Source organism: Staurois parvus, unplaced genomic scaffold, assembly GCF_062004578.1.
Source record: "Staurois parvus isolate SC_StPar_1 unplaced genomic scaffold, SC_StPar_1.0 ptg000017l, whole genome shotgun sequence".
Lineage (NCBI taxonomy): Eukaryota > Metazoa > Chordata > Amphibia > Anura > Ranidae > Staurois > Staurois parvus.
Genome location: NW_028317813.1, coordinates 22,116,603 through 22,135,640, shown reverse-complemented (window position 1 = coordinate 22,135,640; position 19,038 = coordinate 22,116,603). Strand labels below are relative to the sequence as shown.

General features: G+C 39.4%; 1 protein-coding gene across 1 annotated transcript in view; it reads right to left on the bottom strand.

The window, feature by feature from the left end:
• The window catches only part of LOC149473404 (uncharacterized), a 133,124-nt gene that overhangs the window by 12,078 nt on the left and 102,008 nt on the right, over positions 1-19,038 (bottom strand). Inside the window, exons 3-5 of the mRNA XM_089681285.1 lie at positions 13,975-14,090; positions 7,639-7,744; positions 3,409-4,628 (exon numbers count right to left, since the gene is read on the bottom strand). Of these exons, the coding sequence (XP_089537411.1) occupies positions 3,409-4,628; positions 7,639-7,744; positions 13,975-14,090 (1,442 nt within the window). The remainder of the gene's footprint in view (positions 1-3,408; positions 4,629-7,638; positions 7,745-13,974; positions 14,091-19,038) is intronic.

The window sequence follows — 19,038 nt, the reverse complement described above, 5'->3', positions numbered from 1 at the left end:
TTGTAATATATTGCAACTTACCAGGCCTTAGATGTGTTGGCTGCATTAGTTTTCACTTTTCAGGCTAAGAACATTTTTAGCAAGTACAGAAAATACCTGTTGATCTTGCCACAAATGCAGTGTCCGTGTCACTCCCTGTGAGTATAAAAGAAAGCACAAGGAGCCTTATTTTTAGGCCTCAGTCACATGGGCATACCTATCCGTGCACTGGTGCAAGGGGCTTACTTTGCCTGCACGAGATGCACAAGTGCCTCTGGCCCTAAGTTGGCAGCCATGTGAGTGCGTGTCCCTGAACACAGACAGTGTTCATCCTGTGTAGGCAATGACTGCCCTTTGCATGGGTCTATGAATAGGTATTCACATGAGAATGAGGCCTTATTGTGTAAACTACTAGTCCCATCAGTGTACAGTATAATGAAGATGAACAAAGTAGACATGTTTACAGACCAGCCTGAATGACAACCATGGCTGCAGCTATAGATAGTGGAGGAAAAAACATTTAGACATGAAGGGACAAGAAGTGTGTTATTCACAAGATCACCAGGTGAAGATAAAGGAAGAAAAAACATTATTGCAACAATTACATTTAAGGACTTGTAAGCTGCAATATATTAAATTTATGTTTTTGGGTTTAGATACGCTTTAACTCATCATTTCTGTAAATTAAAGTGATATAATTATTATTTCAGGTACTTATATAGCGCCATCAATTTATACAGCACTTTACATGTATATTGTACATTCACATCAGTCCCTAACCCTCAAGGAGAGTACAATCTAAGGTTCCTAACTTACATTCATAAATGCACATACTAGGGCTAATTTAGACGGGATCCAATTAACCTACCAGCTTGTCTTTGGAGTGTGGGAGGAAACCCATGCAGGCACAGGGAGTTGTAGTTGCCATTCGAACCAACGATCCTAGTACAGCCAGACGGAAGTGCTAACTATTTAGCCACTGTGCTAAAGACATTTAAAAAAAAAACAAAAAAAAACAAACATGTCATACTTACTTCCTCTGTGAAGGGGTTTTGCATAGAGCAGCCCCAATCCTCCTCTTCTTGGGTCACCCGCTGGTGCCCCTGGCCCTCCCTCCCACCTAGTGCCCCCAGAAGAAGCAGCTTGTTATGGGGGCACCCAAGCAGACTTGCTCCTGAGCTGCTGCTGTGCATGTCCATGCACACACAGAGCTGTGGCTTGGCCCTGCCCCCTGTTTCTTCTAATTAGCTCACTGGCTGTGATTGACAGCAGCGGGAGCCAATGGCTCCCGCTGCTGTCTCAGCCAGTGAGGAGGGAGAAAGCCAAAACTCTAGTGCACATTGCTGGATCATGATGAGGCTCAGGTAAGTATTGGGGGGTTGCTGCACTCACAACATTTTTTACTTTCATGCATAGAATACATGAAGGTAAAAAACTTTGAGCCAACCACTTTAAGTCTCCAGCTATTTAAGGCCTAAGATTTTAGAAAGAACAAGTCACGATTGGGCTTATAAAAGATTATGCACATAGCCATAAACAATTATGGACCCTGGGCGTATCAAACATGCCCAAATAGCCTCAAAAGAGAACTTTAGGCACCGTTGATATATCCTGGTCTCCCTCCCTCACTGTTGTTCCAAAGCTGTCAGAAATGAAGTCTTCCAGTCTGTGTTATTGGAGCACTGACAGCACTACTGTAATAAAACTCGGTTTGGGTTATGAGATTTGCTGCTCTGGTTGTTTACATTCCTTTTCTAAGGACTCTTTTATGATACTGTTTTGCACAGAATGTGTGTTTTATTAGCATGTGGCCAGGCTTTTGGGTGAGTAGCAGCTGTCCTATGTCCCATGACAACCCACCTCTAACATTCAAAGCCTGGAGCAGTGGTGGTCAATTTAGTGAATATTGAGGGCCTCAAGTGCAGTCTTTGACATTTCTGAAGGGCTGAAGAATAGCTTTTTTTTTTAGATCAAGTTGGGCTTGCACAGACAGAAATTAATACAACAATGACATTTTCACAGGCTTGCAATCATTAAAATGCTGAATGACATGCGCAAGTGCACAAATTATTAATGTTTATGCAGTAAACGCAAATGTCATCCAGTAATTCCCATGTATTTGTTGGGACCTGGGGATTGATCAGAAGAGAGTATTTCTTACTGGTTTATTAAATTTACCAACATCACCACCCCCATCGGACACAGCATTTCACCCTGTCAGACACAGAATTTCCACCATCAGTCAGTCTCCGTGCCCCCTATCTGTCACAATACCACCATGCAGCCATCAGTCACCCCGTATAAAATCTGCCCTTGTATATCAATCACAGCCCCTTCATGTAACAAGTGTCTCCTCCAACCATCAATCACAGCACTCCCTCTGTCAGTTCCGACTGCCACTGCTCTGAGGCACAAACCCCCCCTTTAATTAGATTAGCACCCTTTGTTTAGTTAAAATCTCTCCTGTGTACACCTTCTTCATTAATGAATCTCTCCAGCTTGCCTTGATATCAGTTTTAATATTTCTCCAGCCACCACACAGTGTACACACTTTTCAGATTTGCAAAATATAGCTAAAGTGAGCTTTGCACCACTCCCCTACAACTGTAGCTTCTTTTTCTGATGGATGGAAATAAAGTGGAAGAAATTTCTGAACAACTGTAGTCCATTTGGCTAAAGCAGTCCTCCACGCCTGATTAGCTGTGATGGAGTGAGGTTCTTCTGTCTGTACCCTGCTGTCAGCTGTGTATTATGGGATGATAGCAAAATGACAAAGAGACCCTGGGCTCAGATACTGGGCATCACCATACCACTGCTCCCATGCAGTTGGTGCATGAGATGCTTTGGTTTCCTCCTTAAAGGTAGACAGTACACAGCGGGCTGCACAACGTGCTGGTGGGCTGTCTACTTGCTGGGCATCAGGGGCCTAAGGGTCATTCTCTGACCAAATAAAATAAGACTAAATAAGGGGACAGATATAAACATTTCATAGGTTAGCCTACTCATGTATGATACTTTAAGAGTAAATATTTTATATTTGGTTTTCTGCACTATTTAGTATATCATTCCCAGCTATTACAGAATAAGGATTTTCCTATGCATTTTGAATAGTTGCCTAATTAAATCACTAATTATCAATTTCTCTTTTCACATTTATCCTTTCTTAGCAGTCTAAAACTCAGCACACACAATACTGAAATTCTAGCTTGTGTTTCCTTTAATATAGCGATCAATGCCCTTCATGATCTTACTAAAATAAAATATGAGCTTAACTTCCATGATGCATAAAACAGTGTTGTACAGTATCTCATAATCAGAAATCATCTTGCATTCATGAATGAGAGCAATAAAAGAGGGCGTTTAAGTGGCTATTATACTTTAAACATTCATTTATAAATAAAAGCCATTTTGATAGATAAAGAAGCTCACCATAATCCCAACAGTTTGATTTATTTTTTTCAGGTTAAGTGTCTCCGTTGTGTCTCCGTAGAAGCAGTTCATATAGGGGCAAAATGAAAACCCATTTAAAGAGGGGCTGACATTTGGACATGGATATCGAGTTTGTAAAATGCCATGCACTACATCTGGTAGTACACACGGAATGTTCATTGACTCATTTTGTGGCTCAATATATAATATTTGTGGTCGTAGAATATCCAGATTTAAACTTTTAATTTCAAACTTTTCTTTTGGGTCCTTTGAGGATTCTTCACTGGAATCTGTCTTTAAAGGTGTTGTACTGTCTAGTTTAGGCATGGATAAGTCCAGTGGCTCAAGCTGGGGTTCCTTAAAAAGAGGAACAGTGGGTAAGTGACTGTCAATGTTATCCTTTGGCTTCATTTGTTCTGAATCACATTTTGAAGTATCAGCTCTTGGTCCAGAACACTGTAGCTTCTCTAGAATATTTGGACAAGGTGAACATAATAGTTTATGGAAACCATTGGAGCTTGCAATGCTTTGGGGGTTTTCTACTATAAAGGCACCTTTTTGGGTGTTGCTTGATGGACTTTCATGGTGTGTTCCTGTGTTATTTATGATTGAGGTAAGGTTTTTTACTCTGTGGCACAAAGATGAAGAAATTGCATTATTTTCTGTGATTCTACTTAGATAGTGCTGTGTAAAGACTGGTGTTTCAGGGTGGTAACCATTATAGTGAGTAGCACTCTGGTGTTCCACATTGTGTTTCTTTAGGGAGAACATGTTACTGAAGTCACCTGCTGACCATCTATTAGAACCAATCTGGATACGATACTGATTGTGCCACCAGTCAGTGCCTAAATGCCAAATGTCTGGTGTCTCTAACAAGCTTTGGTTCATGGACATGCCCATAGCCATGCTGTGAACAGATCTAGGTGTGATATTAAAATCAAAACCACACACAGAGATATGTGGCACTGCAATAGAATCAGTATTTGGACTGTGTAGTAGCCATTGTTTATTATGATGACCGATAGCATTTTGTGGCTTTATTTGCTCTTTGAAGTTTTCTTCATAGTTCATTTTTTGTGGAAAGGGGAAAGAAGGAGCCAAAGTCTCAATGGCTTGTTTGTCTTGAGTAGGAAAGCACTTCTTGTTGTTTAAATGAGAGCTGTATGAACCTGAATGTGAGAATCTTCTTTTACACTTGGAACATTCATATGGCTTTTCACCTGTGAAAAAATAAATAATTCAGCAAAAAGTATCATCTTTGCACATTTTTGTTTAGTATGGTATATTATTATGTGCTTAAACAAATGCACCTGTGACCAGGCTATGGACAATACACTATTTACAAATTCTTAATAATCAGTAAGGGCTCATTCAAACATGTGGTAGTCCTTTGAAAACTGTTCTACCGTGGATCACTCTTCAAAGTGTGTTTAACAGGCAGTTAGGAGGCATTGTTTCTTCACTGCTTCTTGTTTGGCAATCAGTACTGCCTACTGAACATGAAAGGGGGATACGTTTTGCTGCATGTTGCATCATAACATGTTTCTACCCCCTTATGGCTGGCTTTGCAGCTTTGGGGCATGGTTGAGGGGATGGGGTTCTCCCATGTAAACGGTTTCAGATGCATTTGTACTGTTGGTGTTAATGCATTTCTAAAAGAGCATTCAAGTACGTCAACCTTTGCAGCCTACTTGCTTTTAATGTGAAGTTATTTTTTTTTCAAAGACCCTCAAAAATCACAAGAAAGACTCTAGAGTTGATTTTTAGGGGCTCGTTACACCAGACGCTGCATCACACCGTGGCCATTGGTATGCGCTGTGAAGGGCAAGGTGCCAATGCATTATAAATGACATATTGCTGATTGCTGTCCTGAAGACAATGTTGTCATGAAGATGGGAAGTAAAGTATCATGTCCCAAACAACAACAGAGGTGATGCTGCTACCCCAAAAGCCCACAGCAATCATCAAAATGGCATAGAGAAGAGCGTGACTGGATGACCGCAGTACTATAGCGTTGTGGTATCCAATATGAGAGTGAAAATATGGCACCACAGCTTTTCAAAAAATATAAAAATGTAGCTATATTTCATCCATCACATAAAAGAAGAATCATTACCAATGCATATTGATGTGTTTCTGCCTCCTAAAGAGGATTTAAATATTATATTATAGTAAACCTGTTTACTATAATATTTAAGACCTGTTATTTTATTATGACTAAGGCCTCTGTAGGAAGCAGAAATACGTACTGCATTGGTACTGATTCTCCTTTTATGTGATGGATGAAATAAAGCTACATTTTTTGAGAAGCTGTGTTGCTGGATTTTCACGCTCAATATGTCCCAAACAGATCACAGACATAACCCCCCCCCCAAAAAAAAAAACTGAAAACAAGTGAAACAGAAAAAAGTCTAACTACAGATACATTTTAAGTCAAAGTCACTTTCAGAAGATAAAAGCTGTAAGTTTAGACATGTAGTAGTAATGTAGACAGGTACCTACTTTATGTGGTGGATGTTTATGTTTATTATGCCAATTAGTATTGTAACTATTTGCTGTTTAAAGTGTTGGCTGATTCTACAAGGGTCGGGTCATCTATGACACAGTTTCCCCTGCAGGTATGTTACCACCACTTGTGAGGGGCATAACTGCAGGAGAGCATGGAGGAAGAGGAAGAGTCCGGTGTAGAAAGCAGACAGAGAGGACTTGTATCATCATGTAACTATTCTTCAGGACGCAGCACCCTCCAATAGTACCTGTCCTTTATGGCAACAATGTGTCAGGATTTTTTTGTGAAGGCTACTATTTCTAAGGTATGGGTGGCACCATGTATTTATAAGCCATTCTATGTATGTACCTGGAGTTTGCATGTTCTCCCTGTGACTGTGTGGGTTTCCTCCGGGTACTCCAGTTTCCTCCCACACTCCAAAGACATGCTGGTAGGTTAATTGGCTCCTGTCTAAATTGTCCCTAGTATGTGTATGTATGAATGTGGGTTAGGGACTTTAGATTTTACGCTCCTTGAGGGTTAGGGACTGATGTGAATGTACAATATATATGTAAAGCGCTGCGTAAATTGACGGCACTATAGAAGTACCTAAAATAAATAAATAAATAATGTACATTAGGGACAGTGAATGTAGCAGCGCAGCCAATCTAGCTCAATTAAAATCGCACAGCCAGTTGTAGGCCTTTTGATTGTAGGTGTATGTTTATACATGACGTGATGGATGATGATGTGATGTATTAATGTTAAGTTTACAATTTTGCAAATAAAAAGATATTTAATGAGTGAAGTTGTCTATATCACTTACTGGGAAGAAGTATTCTAAGTGGGAGAATAAAATGTAACACTGGTGTATAGGAAAGAACTTTACTCTAGGTGTTCAAGCCATGTTAATCTACTAGGTTAGGAACCACAGAGCTCAAGCAGAGTCAAGTGTAGCAAGTTAACCCTTTTGGTTATGTGCGAACAGCGAATATTCAATAAACTTTTATGGATGTGAAGGTAGAAGGTGAAGAAGGAGTAGTGGCCAGCTGGCAGAGGAAGCTGGTGATCGTGAGGGGGCAGATGTACTTCATGTTCCCCACTTAGTTTTTTGCTCTCCATCTTGGAGTCTGCTGAAGTACAAGGATAGCCTAGGGACCTGGCCTGGAGTAAAATTATGCAAGGCCTTGCTAATCAGAAGTACATAGGCTGTACTATGTCCTGTGTAATGTGCCAAATATAGTGAAGATGTGGGAGGGCTGGTAGAGTCAGGGGCGGACTGACAACTCATGGGGCCCCCGGGCAATAGGGGATCATGGGGCCCATGTGTCCTTGCCCAAACTCAAAAAAGCCTATGAAAAAGGTACCAGGGGCAGCTCATGGGGCCCCCTACTGACCCCGGGCCCTCAAGCAGTGCCCGAGTTTCCAAATGGTCAGTCCGCCCCTGGGTAGAGTATAAGACATGCTTAACCATTCAAAACGCTACAGAGTCTATGTGTTGGAGAGGATAGGAACTGATCCAGCTGCTAGCGGAAGAGAGAAGTGGTCCTTCTCTAAGTGAGTGTGTGGAGCACAGGTGTAAAGGGGGCCTCCAGCCTGAAAGTGAAATGCCCACACAGAACTGTGACTTTTAATGCTATGTAATGGCTTTTAGTGAGATCCTTGGCCCCTAGAGGGCGATAGGCTAAATCCAACTCCCAACCTGTACACATAAATCCAGACCTACTGAAGAATTTACTTACCACTATGTATTCGCGTGTGTTCTTTCAGATGATGCTTAAATTTAAAAGCTTTTCCGCACTCCATGCACTTAAATTTCCGGTTTTCTGCAACATTCTTGAATGTTGTCTGAAATATAAGTCACTCATTAAAGTTCCTCTAAGTCAGATTGGGTAATGCTTAGAAGTTTTATACAAAAATGAACATCTTTTTTTTTTCACAAAAGTTTTTTTGAGTTTTTTGGTTTGCAGTAAATGCAGGTGTAAGTCATAGATTAAAATTTTCAGTCAATGAAGTAGAAAAGAGTGAAAAAGTACAAAATGGGAAGAATGAGATATTTAGTATAAATGAAAGCTTATGACAGGTCCAAACAGCTTTATATGCACATTAGGGTATTCTAAAGAAAGAGATGCATGTGGTAAATCCTGTTGAACAAATCGAAAAATGATTATGTGCAGGTCTAAAGGGGGAATTTATTTGCAAGACCTTGTTTTTCAATATTATCTAGAACAAGAGAGAAGAGCAGGGGAAAAGCCAGAATATAAAAAAAGGAAAGAAAAGGGGAGAGAGAGAAATAGGTGTGTAGGGACAGGCAGGGCTGCTGTTAGAAGCCATGGGGCCCCATACAGCCAACCTGACAGGGCCTGCCCCCCCCCAAAAAAAAAAACAGTTTACTATGCTTCAGTTATGAATGAACACAGTGAGTGATCAGTACTGATCACTCATCTTGTTCATTCAGGAAAGGAAGGGGCTGATAAATGTGATGTAGTTACCGGAGATTTCCTCCACTCTCCATCCCAAAGGATCCTATTGTGTGCTAGCAGCTGCAGGTGGGAAGCAGAGGAAGGAAGCTGGCAGCACTGCACAGTGGGGGCACAGTGGGGGGCCTGGGCGGCAGGGGGAAATGTATAGTGTACAGGGTTGGTCATGTGTGCAGCAGGGGGGGGCAATTACTGGAACTGATCCCCTGTATGGCTCTCTCTACAGCAGCTGAAAGCCAGTGGGAGGGAGAGGAGAAGAAGTCAGTTTTCAGCTGCTGCAGAGAGAGCCATACTGGTAATTGCCCCCCCACAATGTGCTGATCACCCTCCCTGTCCACATCCAAATCACATAGCTGCCTGTGCCCTCCCTGCTGGCCTGGGCCCCGTACAGGAGGACTGGTGGTACCCTCTTATCCACGGCCCTGGGTACAGGAGGTATCTGTGGGGCCCTCAACCCGGCATGAACTGATTGTTCCAGCTATGAAGACAGAAGGGAGTAATCAAGGTTCATCTGTTTATTTCATTTTCCATCTTTATAAAGTTCCATTACCTTGTTACGCAGGACTTTTGACAGTTGTATTCTGATCCCCATGGCTCAGTATCTAGCCTAGTCAGTGCTTCCACGTAAGAGCTAACAAACTCATTGACTATTTATACACTGACAGTAATTGCAATTTAAAAAGCCACAGATGAGGGACATTAACCTCTAATTGGCCAAACATTCCAGGGTATGTAAACTTTTGATCATGGCCATTTGTGTGATTTCTGTTATCATTGTGATTTAAAAAGGAGCCAAACAACTATTTGATAATAAATGGCTTCATATGATCATCATCCTTCAATAAAAGAAAAATTTTGGGCATGATCATCATATTTTCAATATCAATGCCAACATTTCACAATTTCTGCCAGGGTATGCAAACTTTTGAGCACAACTGTAGGTTCACATCTGTGTGGGTGATTGCCGTTGCAGGACCACAGCTGCAACCACCCGCACAGAAAAATGCAGGAGATGTGTGCAGCAGCCATTCCTTATGGCACACCGCACACACTTTAAATCGTTAAATGGTCTGCCATGCTCATTCAAAACATGGTTTACAGATCTGCCTTGGGCCAGTGCCTCCAGATATTTTGGAAAGTGTTTGTTCTCTGCAACTTTGTAAACTCTCCTGGGAGGCATTTGGGGCAAACTTGGCTTGGCAGTCAGGTGTCATGTACCAGTGTGAAAGCACCTAGTATGTGGTTTCCGGGGCCAGTATGTCAAGGAATCATTTTGAGGCAGCTGTCCAAATTTTAATCTGATGTGCCTGCTTAAGGGTTTCACCTAAATCTTTTTTCCCACTTTAGCTGGGCCCATGGAATCAATAAGTCTATAGGGATGAAACTAGGCCCCTACATTAGGGATCTTTGAAGCAGTGGTTTTCGAAAGCAGTTGGACATTCTGTACAGCGTGTGACTGGAAATGTAATGTTGTATTGAGGTGTCTTTCAAATTGAAATGTTTGATGCCATAGATTGTCAACAGGTCATATATGTGCTTAACACCCTTCATCTGCTACCACTGGAAGAACATCTATTTTCAAGTGATACAACTGTGACATATATTAATTTTACTAATTCTGGCTGAGGCAGTTTGAAGGTCACTATGTGTAGCATAAAAGTAAACCGTATGGAGCGTATTAAATGGAATGCTATCAGGTATTGGCAGAAATGTCTGTAGATTTGTAGATATTATCTTCCAGCTTGCTAATATGCAATGGCTTTACTAGAGCTGTGACTTCCTTCCCCTGCTGCCTTCCTATATACATATATCATTCTATTTAATCTTCATGGTGTTAACACCTGTGAGGTGTCAAGATGAATGTCAAGAGAATAATATAGGTTATCATCATCAGGTAAAAAGTTAAAGCTGACCTCCAGCAGATATCAAACCAACAGTTACTGTAGCTCTCTATTCATTTTTTATTAAATCGTTACATTTATTTGAAATTACAGCTAGTATAAGTACAATCATATGAGGCTCAAGTAATTGCTGCACAGTAGAACTCAGACTGGGAGGTGGCAGACTAGCACTGGAAGCCAATCGTGCTCTGCTTCATGCACATGTGCTAACAATGAGCATGCTAATAGAAAGAGGCTGCTGTTGCTTCCTAACTATCCTATACAAATTGAGGACATGGAGGTGACCTAGCTGCCTTGCTTACCTGTAATTAAACAAAAGTCAGATCACCAAACTGACACTTCTATATGGTGGGTTAGTCTGAATCTCTGGACGGAAATACAAATCCTTTGGCAGGTAAAACAGCTCTTTTTATATAACTCTCTTGTGTTTAGCTATTAGTCATGTGATAGAATACCCGGGGTGAGTTGCATCCTAGCTCTTTCCTAACTCCCATTTATAAAATCAGAACAGACATCATACCAACATGAAAAGCCATGTATTGATCTTCTGTGGCCAAGAAAACACATGAGACCAGACATCTGCCTCCAAATTACTGTATGTAAAGTGGATGGAGAGTGATGAAATAGCAATGCAATGGCCTAGAAATCGTGATAAATAAGCCACATCAAAGCACCTGCCATATGACATGCTATACACTCTATGTCATAATTGGCAACAATGTCTTTTTATGGGCAGAAAAGTGAGTGGGACTTCATATGAGCATGGATGGCACAACTTTATGGCCCAACTACTGATCTGCATATATTTGAAACAGCCTATTAATAATGGTCCCGCGGTCTCTACTGTACAGGACACTGCTAAATTGCCCTGTAGGAGTAGATGGGCACAAGACCTGGGAGACTTTGGGGGAGAGAGTTGGGTTTACAATCCATTCCCCTCAGTTCAGTCTCCCCATCATATAAACTATCGCAATTATTCCTGCTACATAGAGCCTGTCGTATACCAGCTCGGCTATATAAATATGGCAGACATGACTGTCCTCTTTTCCCTAAATGTTGTAACGATGAGGGCGACATTATATACCTCTTATGGAGATTTCCAAAACTTTTCTGATACTGGAAATATCTCTGCTGTGTTTATGCTTAAAGTTCCAATGGATCCTGTAGTATGCCTACTGGGCACGGTTGATGAGGAACTCTTTCCTTCACCACATCATATAGCTATTATCCGATTATTATATAAAGCCCAAAAACAAATTGCCCGGTTCTGGATGGCTCCTCATGTCCTTACCATAAAACACTGGATCAATCAGGTTAACTCTGTTCTGATCCAGGAAAAAACTAACTTGCCAACATAGGCATGTGCATCGTAAGTTCTTTCCTCTGTGGTAGGCATAGCTTGAGACTCCTGGACTAGCTCCTTACCAATTAGTCATGGAACAACTGTTACAGGTGTAAGAACTATTACGTTCTTTCTATGTCTTTGCTTCTTATTTTTGGTATGAGAGGATGAAAATTGAATTATTATATACTATATGCTGCTAATTCGGTTGTGGGAAATTATTTTTATATTACTTTCTCATAGCAGGCGATAGGTTATGAATAAGCGATAGTCTTTAGTGTGAAACGCATTGACCCTTCACTGTTCCTGACACTGTGATGATGATTTTATAGATACTTAATAAAGGTTACCACAAAAAAATATTTTGCGCTAGTAAATATAAAATTATCTCCATAAATCAAATATATAAATGGTGCAAAAAAATATATATATATGAAAAAATGTCCACACTTTAAAAAATATAACACAAAAAACGTGCACCAAAAAATATATATAAAGTGACAATACCACCACCAAAATTAAACTCACCAGAGCTAAAAAATATTTTTAAACCATGTATTGCTCTGGGAACAGTAGTATTAATAATAATGATAAGTCATTCATAGATGTATCTTCAAGGAATAGTATTCTGCAGAGCCCAGATCCACATAGACCAATTTCAGATGGAGCAATTTACTTTCAAATCAATTATCATCAAGGAAATCCACTTGTCAAGAAAGCCACCTTCAAACGTATCCAAAGAGGGAAATGCCAGACACTCGGAAGAAACAGAAGAACTTCATGGTGCAGTATTATTAAAACATCATCTTTATTTAGTACTCATTGTACTTAACTCAAAGGGTGTCCCAGCCGACACCAGCATCAACAGCAATCACAGCAAAACAGACCCAGCTACTCGGCACATGCGCAGTAGCTCATTGGAAACGTAATGACGTCACATCGATCAAGCTCCGCCCTACGCGTCATCGACGTCCTCACGGAGTGGATTTCCTTGATGATAATTGATTTGAAAGTAAATTGCTCCATCTGAAATTGGTCTATGTGGATCTGGGCTCTGCAGAATACTATTCCTTGAAGATACATCTATGAATGACTTATCATTATTATTAATACTACTGTTCCCAGAGCAATACATGGTTTAAAAATATTTTTTAGCTCTGGTGAGTTTAATTTTGGTGGTGGTATTGTCACTTTATATATATTTTTTGGTGCACGTTTTTTGTGTTATATTTTTTAAAGTGTGGACATTTTTTGGACATACTACTGTTCCCAGAGCAATACATGGTTTAAAAATATTTTTTAGCTCTGGTGAGTTTAATTTTGGTGGTGGTATTGTCACTTTATATATATTTTTTGGTGCACGTTTTTTGTGTTATATTTTTTAAAGTGTGGACATTTTTTCATATATATATTTTTTTTTGCATCATTTATATATTTGATTTATGGAGATAATTTTATATTTACTAGCGCAAAATATTTTTTTGTGGTATTTACTACACCTTATTGATTTATGGTGATTTTTTGCAGCTGGTATATTATAATAAGTGATTTATAGATATATATATAGATATATTTTTTTCCTTTTCCATAGGCGCCATTATATATATTTTTTCACTTAATAAAGGTTGAAGAGTGCAGCGGATTTTGGATTTTCCTTTCCATGTTGACAGTGTGAGTTATTTTGATTTTTTGTTTGTTTGAAACATAGTGTAAGTCTATGTATCTCATCTAGGTGGCTCAATAAAAAAAATTATTTAAATTAAAAAAAATAAAGGTCCAAATTTAACTTTAACTTTTCAACTGAAGCATAAATGCTTAATTTGTATTATTGTTTGGCTGTAGAGCATCTAATGACACTAGAAATGCTGGTCCTGTTTTGGTATCCAAAGTGGGATTCTGTAGTTGTGATCACGAAGAGGTACAAGCTACACAGGAGCAGTTAGTCCAAGCTTGGAAGCCAGAGACACTTTTATGGAGCCAAAGGACATGTAGATTTATTGACACTTGTTAAAACAGTTAAATGAAATGTTTAATAATTTAGCAACATTAGTTGACTCTTGGAATTTGTCCAGAACTCTATAGGATGGTTCCAACTCCACTTTTCATAAATCATTTCAACAGGAAGAATTTACCTTTCTACGGTTGCCCTAACAGTGGAATCTCTTTCTATTATCTTGAGACATTACATTACATATCATCCTATCACATTTTTCATGGAGTATGAAGTGAATGGAAGATATAAAAGTGTTATAGGTAAAGACATTTGGAAAGTGCCTCATTTCTATTGATTTGGCAAGAAGCAGAAAAAAGCAAATTATTCAGAGAAAATGAAATGTTTAGGAAGCAAATACTTACTTGGAAGTCTTTCTTCAGGATGCCTGAGCATTGACAGACATCCCAGGGGAGGTCTGTCTGTAAACCAGGTGAGCTGTATTCCTTTCCACATTGCATACAGGATTTTACTGCAGTACCTTTCAAATGATAACAGGGAATAGAAATAGGTTAAAAAAAAAATTCAAAAACAAAATGAGTCTCTTCCTAAAAGTGTAGAGACATTGGTCTGGTTACAATTTTGAAATTTTTTACACATGGTATAAGTGCTTGGCTACTTTGAAATGCTTGATGAAACAGGTACTTATTCTTTAAAGTGATACTAGAGGTTAATTTCTTTTTTGTAAAATAATAAACATGTCTATACTTATGTGCTGTGTGCTGTGGTTTTGCACAGAAAAGCCTGAATCCTCCTCTTCTCAGGTCCCTCACAGGCTCTCCTGGCTCCTCCTTTCTGTTGGGTGCCCCCATAGCAAGCTGCTTGCTATGGGGGCACGCACTGCTCTGTGTGTCCATTCACATACGGAGCTGCAGCTTGGCCCGCCCCCTCTCTCTCCTCATGGGGTGACTGGCTGTGATTGACAGCAGCGGGAGTCAATGGCTCCTGCTTGCTGTCTCAACCAATGAGGAGGCAGAAACCCAGGACAGCCGAGGTTGTCATGCACATTGCTGGATCTCGATGGGGCTCAGGTAAGTATTGAAGGGGTTGGGGGCACTTCTGCACACAGAAGGATTGAGCCTTTACAACTACTTTAATGGACTTTTGTGAATATTTAGTGCAGACCCTACATTCTTACACTGCTTCCCCAGTGTACATAGTACCTTCGTACCATAGTACATCAGTACATACTAAAAACAGCAGAGCAGTCTGAGTGCAAAATGAGAACTTTGTTTCCCGAGTGGGTGTACCTGAGATAGGAATCATAAATCAAGATATGAACCTGTTTGAAGTTGCAATCTGTGTTTCATCTCAGGATCTAGATCTTAAAATATTATTTTTAGGGTGGCAGTTTTACCTGAGCCCAGGTATGGTGCACCCTCTTGGTTCGATTTGTTTGTGTAGTGTGAGTGCTCTGAACTGCACCCAAGAATCATTAAGTGTACCATGCCCAAGACTTCTTGGAAGACGTGATCCTGGGCATGGTTAATGGAGCACAGAAGCAGAGATCACTGTGGCCTGTTATCAGAGGTGATGGTGTAAGTGTTCCTGGGAACACTTGCCTATAGCTTGGTGTGAGTGCCAGGCAGTTGGGGAGTGGGGAGGAGGGACAATCAAACTCAGACATGGTTAAGTTCAAACTGGAACAGGTGTATTAGAGCTACCACCTCCTTTGAGTCATTCTCAGCTTCTGAGCCATGGCTCCCAACCTCAAAGGGCTCTGAAAACCTCCAATCTTCAATGATTATAAGAAAAGGCTGGTGCCAATGTATATCGGCTAAAACATACAGGGCTCCATTCACAAACTGGTATCTATCGTTTTAAGAAATGCAGTAAAATACCATGCAGTGTTTTTCAAAATTTTTTTGGCATTCACTAAAAAACACTTCTGAAATACCGCATGCTGTATTTTTCCGAAATATGCGGTATATATCTCATGAAACCATGTGGTATTTTATCTCATGCGATATCCAGTGGGATGGATACAGTGGAGAAGAATTAGAACCCCTGTCAGTTTTTATTGCTAATAAAGAAGCCATTTCACTAAGTCAGTGCAGTCCCTGCAGCATATGTATTAATACAAAGGAAAAAAGGTGACTAGAATATAAAAGGAAAGCTACCTTCACAGGAAACACATGGTGTATCAAAACCAACTAAGTTGAATTAAGTGAATACAAAATATCTATACAAATGTCAGATATTGAATGAAAAAAGTATCAAAAATCACACACACATACTGTAATACCCTTCTTCCACCAATAAAAAATACAATGTTGTCTTTTTTATTGGTGGAAGAAGGGTATTTATATATGTGTGTGATTTTTTTAATATATTTTTTATAACTATTTTCATTCACTATTTTACATTTAACATATTTTGTATTTACTTAAAAGTATAACTAAAGAATTATTTTTTTTAAAGCAGAACTTCACTCTCTCAATTATCGTGGACTTTTTTTAATCCTTATGCTGCTAGTATTGATAAATAGATAGGAAAGTATATCATATTTACATTTTTTTTTTACATTTCTTCAGTTACTTCTTGGTTTCCATGCTTAGGCAATGATGTCATACATCCCAGGAGTCTTCAGGAGGGGAGGGAGGGTTCTCAGCTCAGCCAATTGCTGAGCTAAGGGCAGATGGATTCCAGGAAGTAAATGCTACATGGATCATCTGCCCTTACTCAAGATGGCCACTGCCAGAAATACCAGAGGGGTTTTTTTCAAAATGAATTCTAAGCAAAATAAAGCATGGAGACATGGATGGATGGGGGAGTTTGCTTTGAATAATAACAATTAATCAAATAACATTTTTGGTTTGTGGTGCTCAGATGCAGTGCAGTTCCACTTTAAGTTTTGGATAGAGTAGAGAGGTATTAGAACACCTATTAGGTTTTTAACTGCTGTCTGTTCCCATTAGGGAGATTCATCCTCTCTATTTGTCTTTTTTACTATTATCTTTAAAAGTGAAATGAGAAGAAAATCTGAAATGTTGGGTTGTTGCCAGAAAAGTAATAGAGGGGACATCTTCCAATGGGGCACAGATGGCAAAAAAAAAACTGATAGGGGTTATAACCCTCCAATATGGAAAGCATGTGTATAGAAATGACGGTATCTACCTAAATAGAATCTAAATCTAGAAATAAACCGTATAGCATAAAATTACACCTTTGCCCCTGAAAGTATATCAATCTGTGACTTACTTAACACTTAACATATGCTATACCATATACAATTCCCCAAATCATGAAAAATAAATAAAGAATCAAAAAATAAAATAATATCAAAAAGTGTCCATAATAAACAATAATTGTGTATAAAATCATATACTTGTGTCCTTCAAAAATTATAAAGTCATAAAGTGGTAATTCCAAAAAATTCCTGGTGTTTGAGCCTTCCAAGTGACTCCCACGAACAAAGTAAACCTCAAAAAAAGAATCTGGGGAATTTGGGGAATTGTATATGGTATAGTTAGTACAGTGGGGATCGATAGTTTGGGCACCCCAGCTAAAAATTTGTATTAATGTGCATAAAGAAGCCAAGGAAAGATGGAAAAATCTCCAAAAGGCATCAAATTACAGATTAGACATTCTTATAAGATGTCAACAAAAGTTAGATTTTATTTCCATCATTTACACTTTCAAAATAACAGAAAACAAAAAAATGGCGTCTGCAAAAGTTTGGGCACCCTGCAGAATTTATAGCATGCACTGCCCCCTTTGCCAAGCTGAGACCTGCCAGTGTCATGGATTGTTCCCAATCATCGTCTGGGAAGACCAGGTGATGTCAATCTCAAAGGTTTTAAATGCCCAGACTCATCTGACCTTGCCCCAACAATCAGCACCATGGGTTCTTCTAAGCAGTTGTCTAGAAAACTGAAATTGAAAATAGTTGACGCTCACAAAGCTGGAGAAGGCTATAAGAAGATAGCAAAGCATTTTCAGATGTCAATATCCTCTGTTCGGAATGTAATTAAGAAATGGCAGTCATCAGGAACAGTGGAAGTTAAAGCAAGATCTGGAAGACCAAGAAAAATATCAGACAGAACAGCTCGCAGGATTGTGAGAAAAACAATTCAAAACCCACGTATGACTGCACGATCCCTCCAGAAAGATCTGGCAGACACTGGAGTTGTGGTACACTATTCCACTATAAAGAGATACTTGTACAAATATGGTCTTCATGGAAGAGTCATCAGAAGAAAACCTCTTCTACGTCCTCACCACAAAAATCATCGTTTGAACTTTGCAAATGAACATACAGACAAGCCTGATGCATTTTGGAAACAAGTTCTGTGGACCGATGAGGTTAGAATTGAATTTTTTGGCCGGAATGAGCAAAGGTACGTTTGGAGAAGAAGGGGCACAGAATTTAATGAAAAGAACCTCTGTCCAACTGTTAAGCATGGGGTTGGATCAATCATGCTTTGGGGTTGTGTTGCAGCCAGTGGCACAGGGAACATCTCACGAGTAGAAGGAAAAATGGATTCAATAAAGTTTCAGCAAATTTTGGATGGTAACTTGATGCCATCTGTGAAAAAGCTGAAGTTAAAGAGAGGATGGCTTCTACAAATGGATAATGATCCTAAACACACCTCAAAATCCAGGGGGGATCAAGAGGTGTAAACTGAAGGTTTTGCCATGGCCTTCACAATCTCCTGACCTCAACATAATTGAAAATCTATGGATAGACCTTAAAAGAGCAGTGCGTGACAGACAGCCCAGAAATCTCAAAGAACTGGAAGACTTTTGTAAGGAAGAATGGGCAAAGATACCTCAAAAAAGAACTGAAAGACTCTTGGCTGGCTACAAAAAGCGTTTACAAGCTGTGATACTTGCCAAAGGGTGCAGTACAAGATATTAACTCTGCAGGTGCCCAAACTTTTGCAGACGCCATTTTTTTGTTTTCTGTTATTTTGAAAGTGTAAATGATGGAAATAAAATCTAACTTTTGTTGACATATTATAAGAATGTCTAATCTATAATTTGATGCCTTTTGGAGATTTTTCCATCTTTCCTTGGCTTCTTTATGCACATTAATACAAATTTTTAGCTGGGGTGCCCAAACTTTCGATCCCCACTGTATATGTTAAGTAAGTCAAATATTGGAAAGCAACCTTTTCAGTGCATAAGCACATCTAGTTTAACCACTTCAATACCGGGCACTTTTACCCCCTTGCTGCCCAGGCCAATTTTCAGTTTTCAGTGTTGTCACATTTTTAATGACAATTGCACGGTCATGCAACACCGTACCCATAAATAATTTTTATCATTTTTTTCACACTAGTAGAGCTTTCTTTTGGTGGTATTTAATCACCACTGAGTTTTTAATTTTTTCCTACATAAAAAAACTCTGAAGCTTTTGAAAAAAATAAATACATTTTTTTCTTGGTTTCTGTTATGAAATTTTGCAAATGAATAACCTTTCTTCA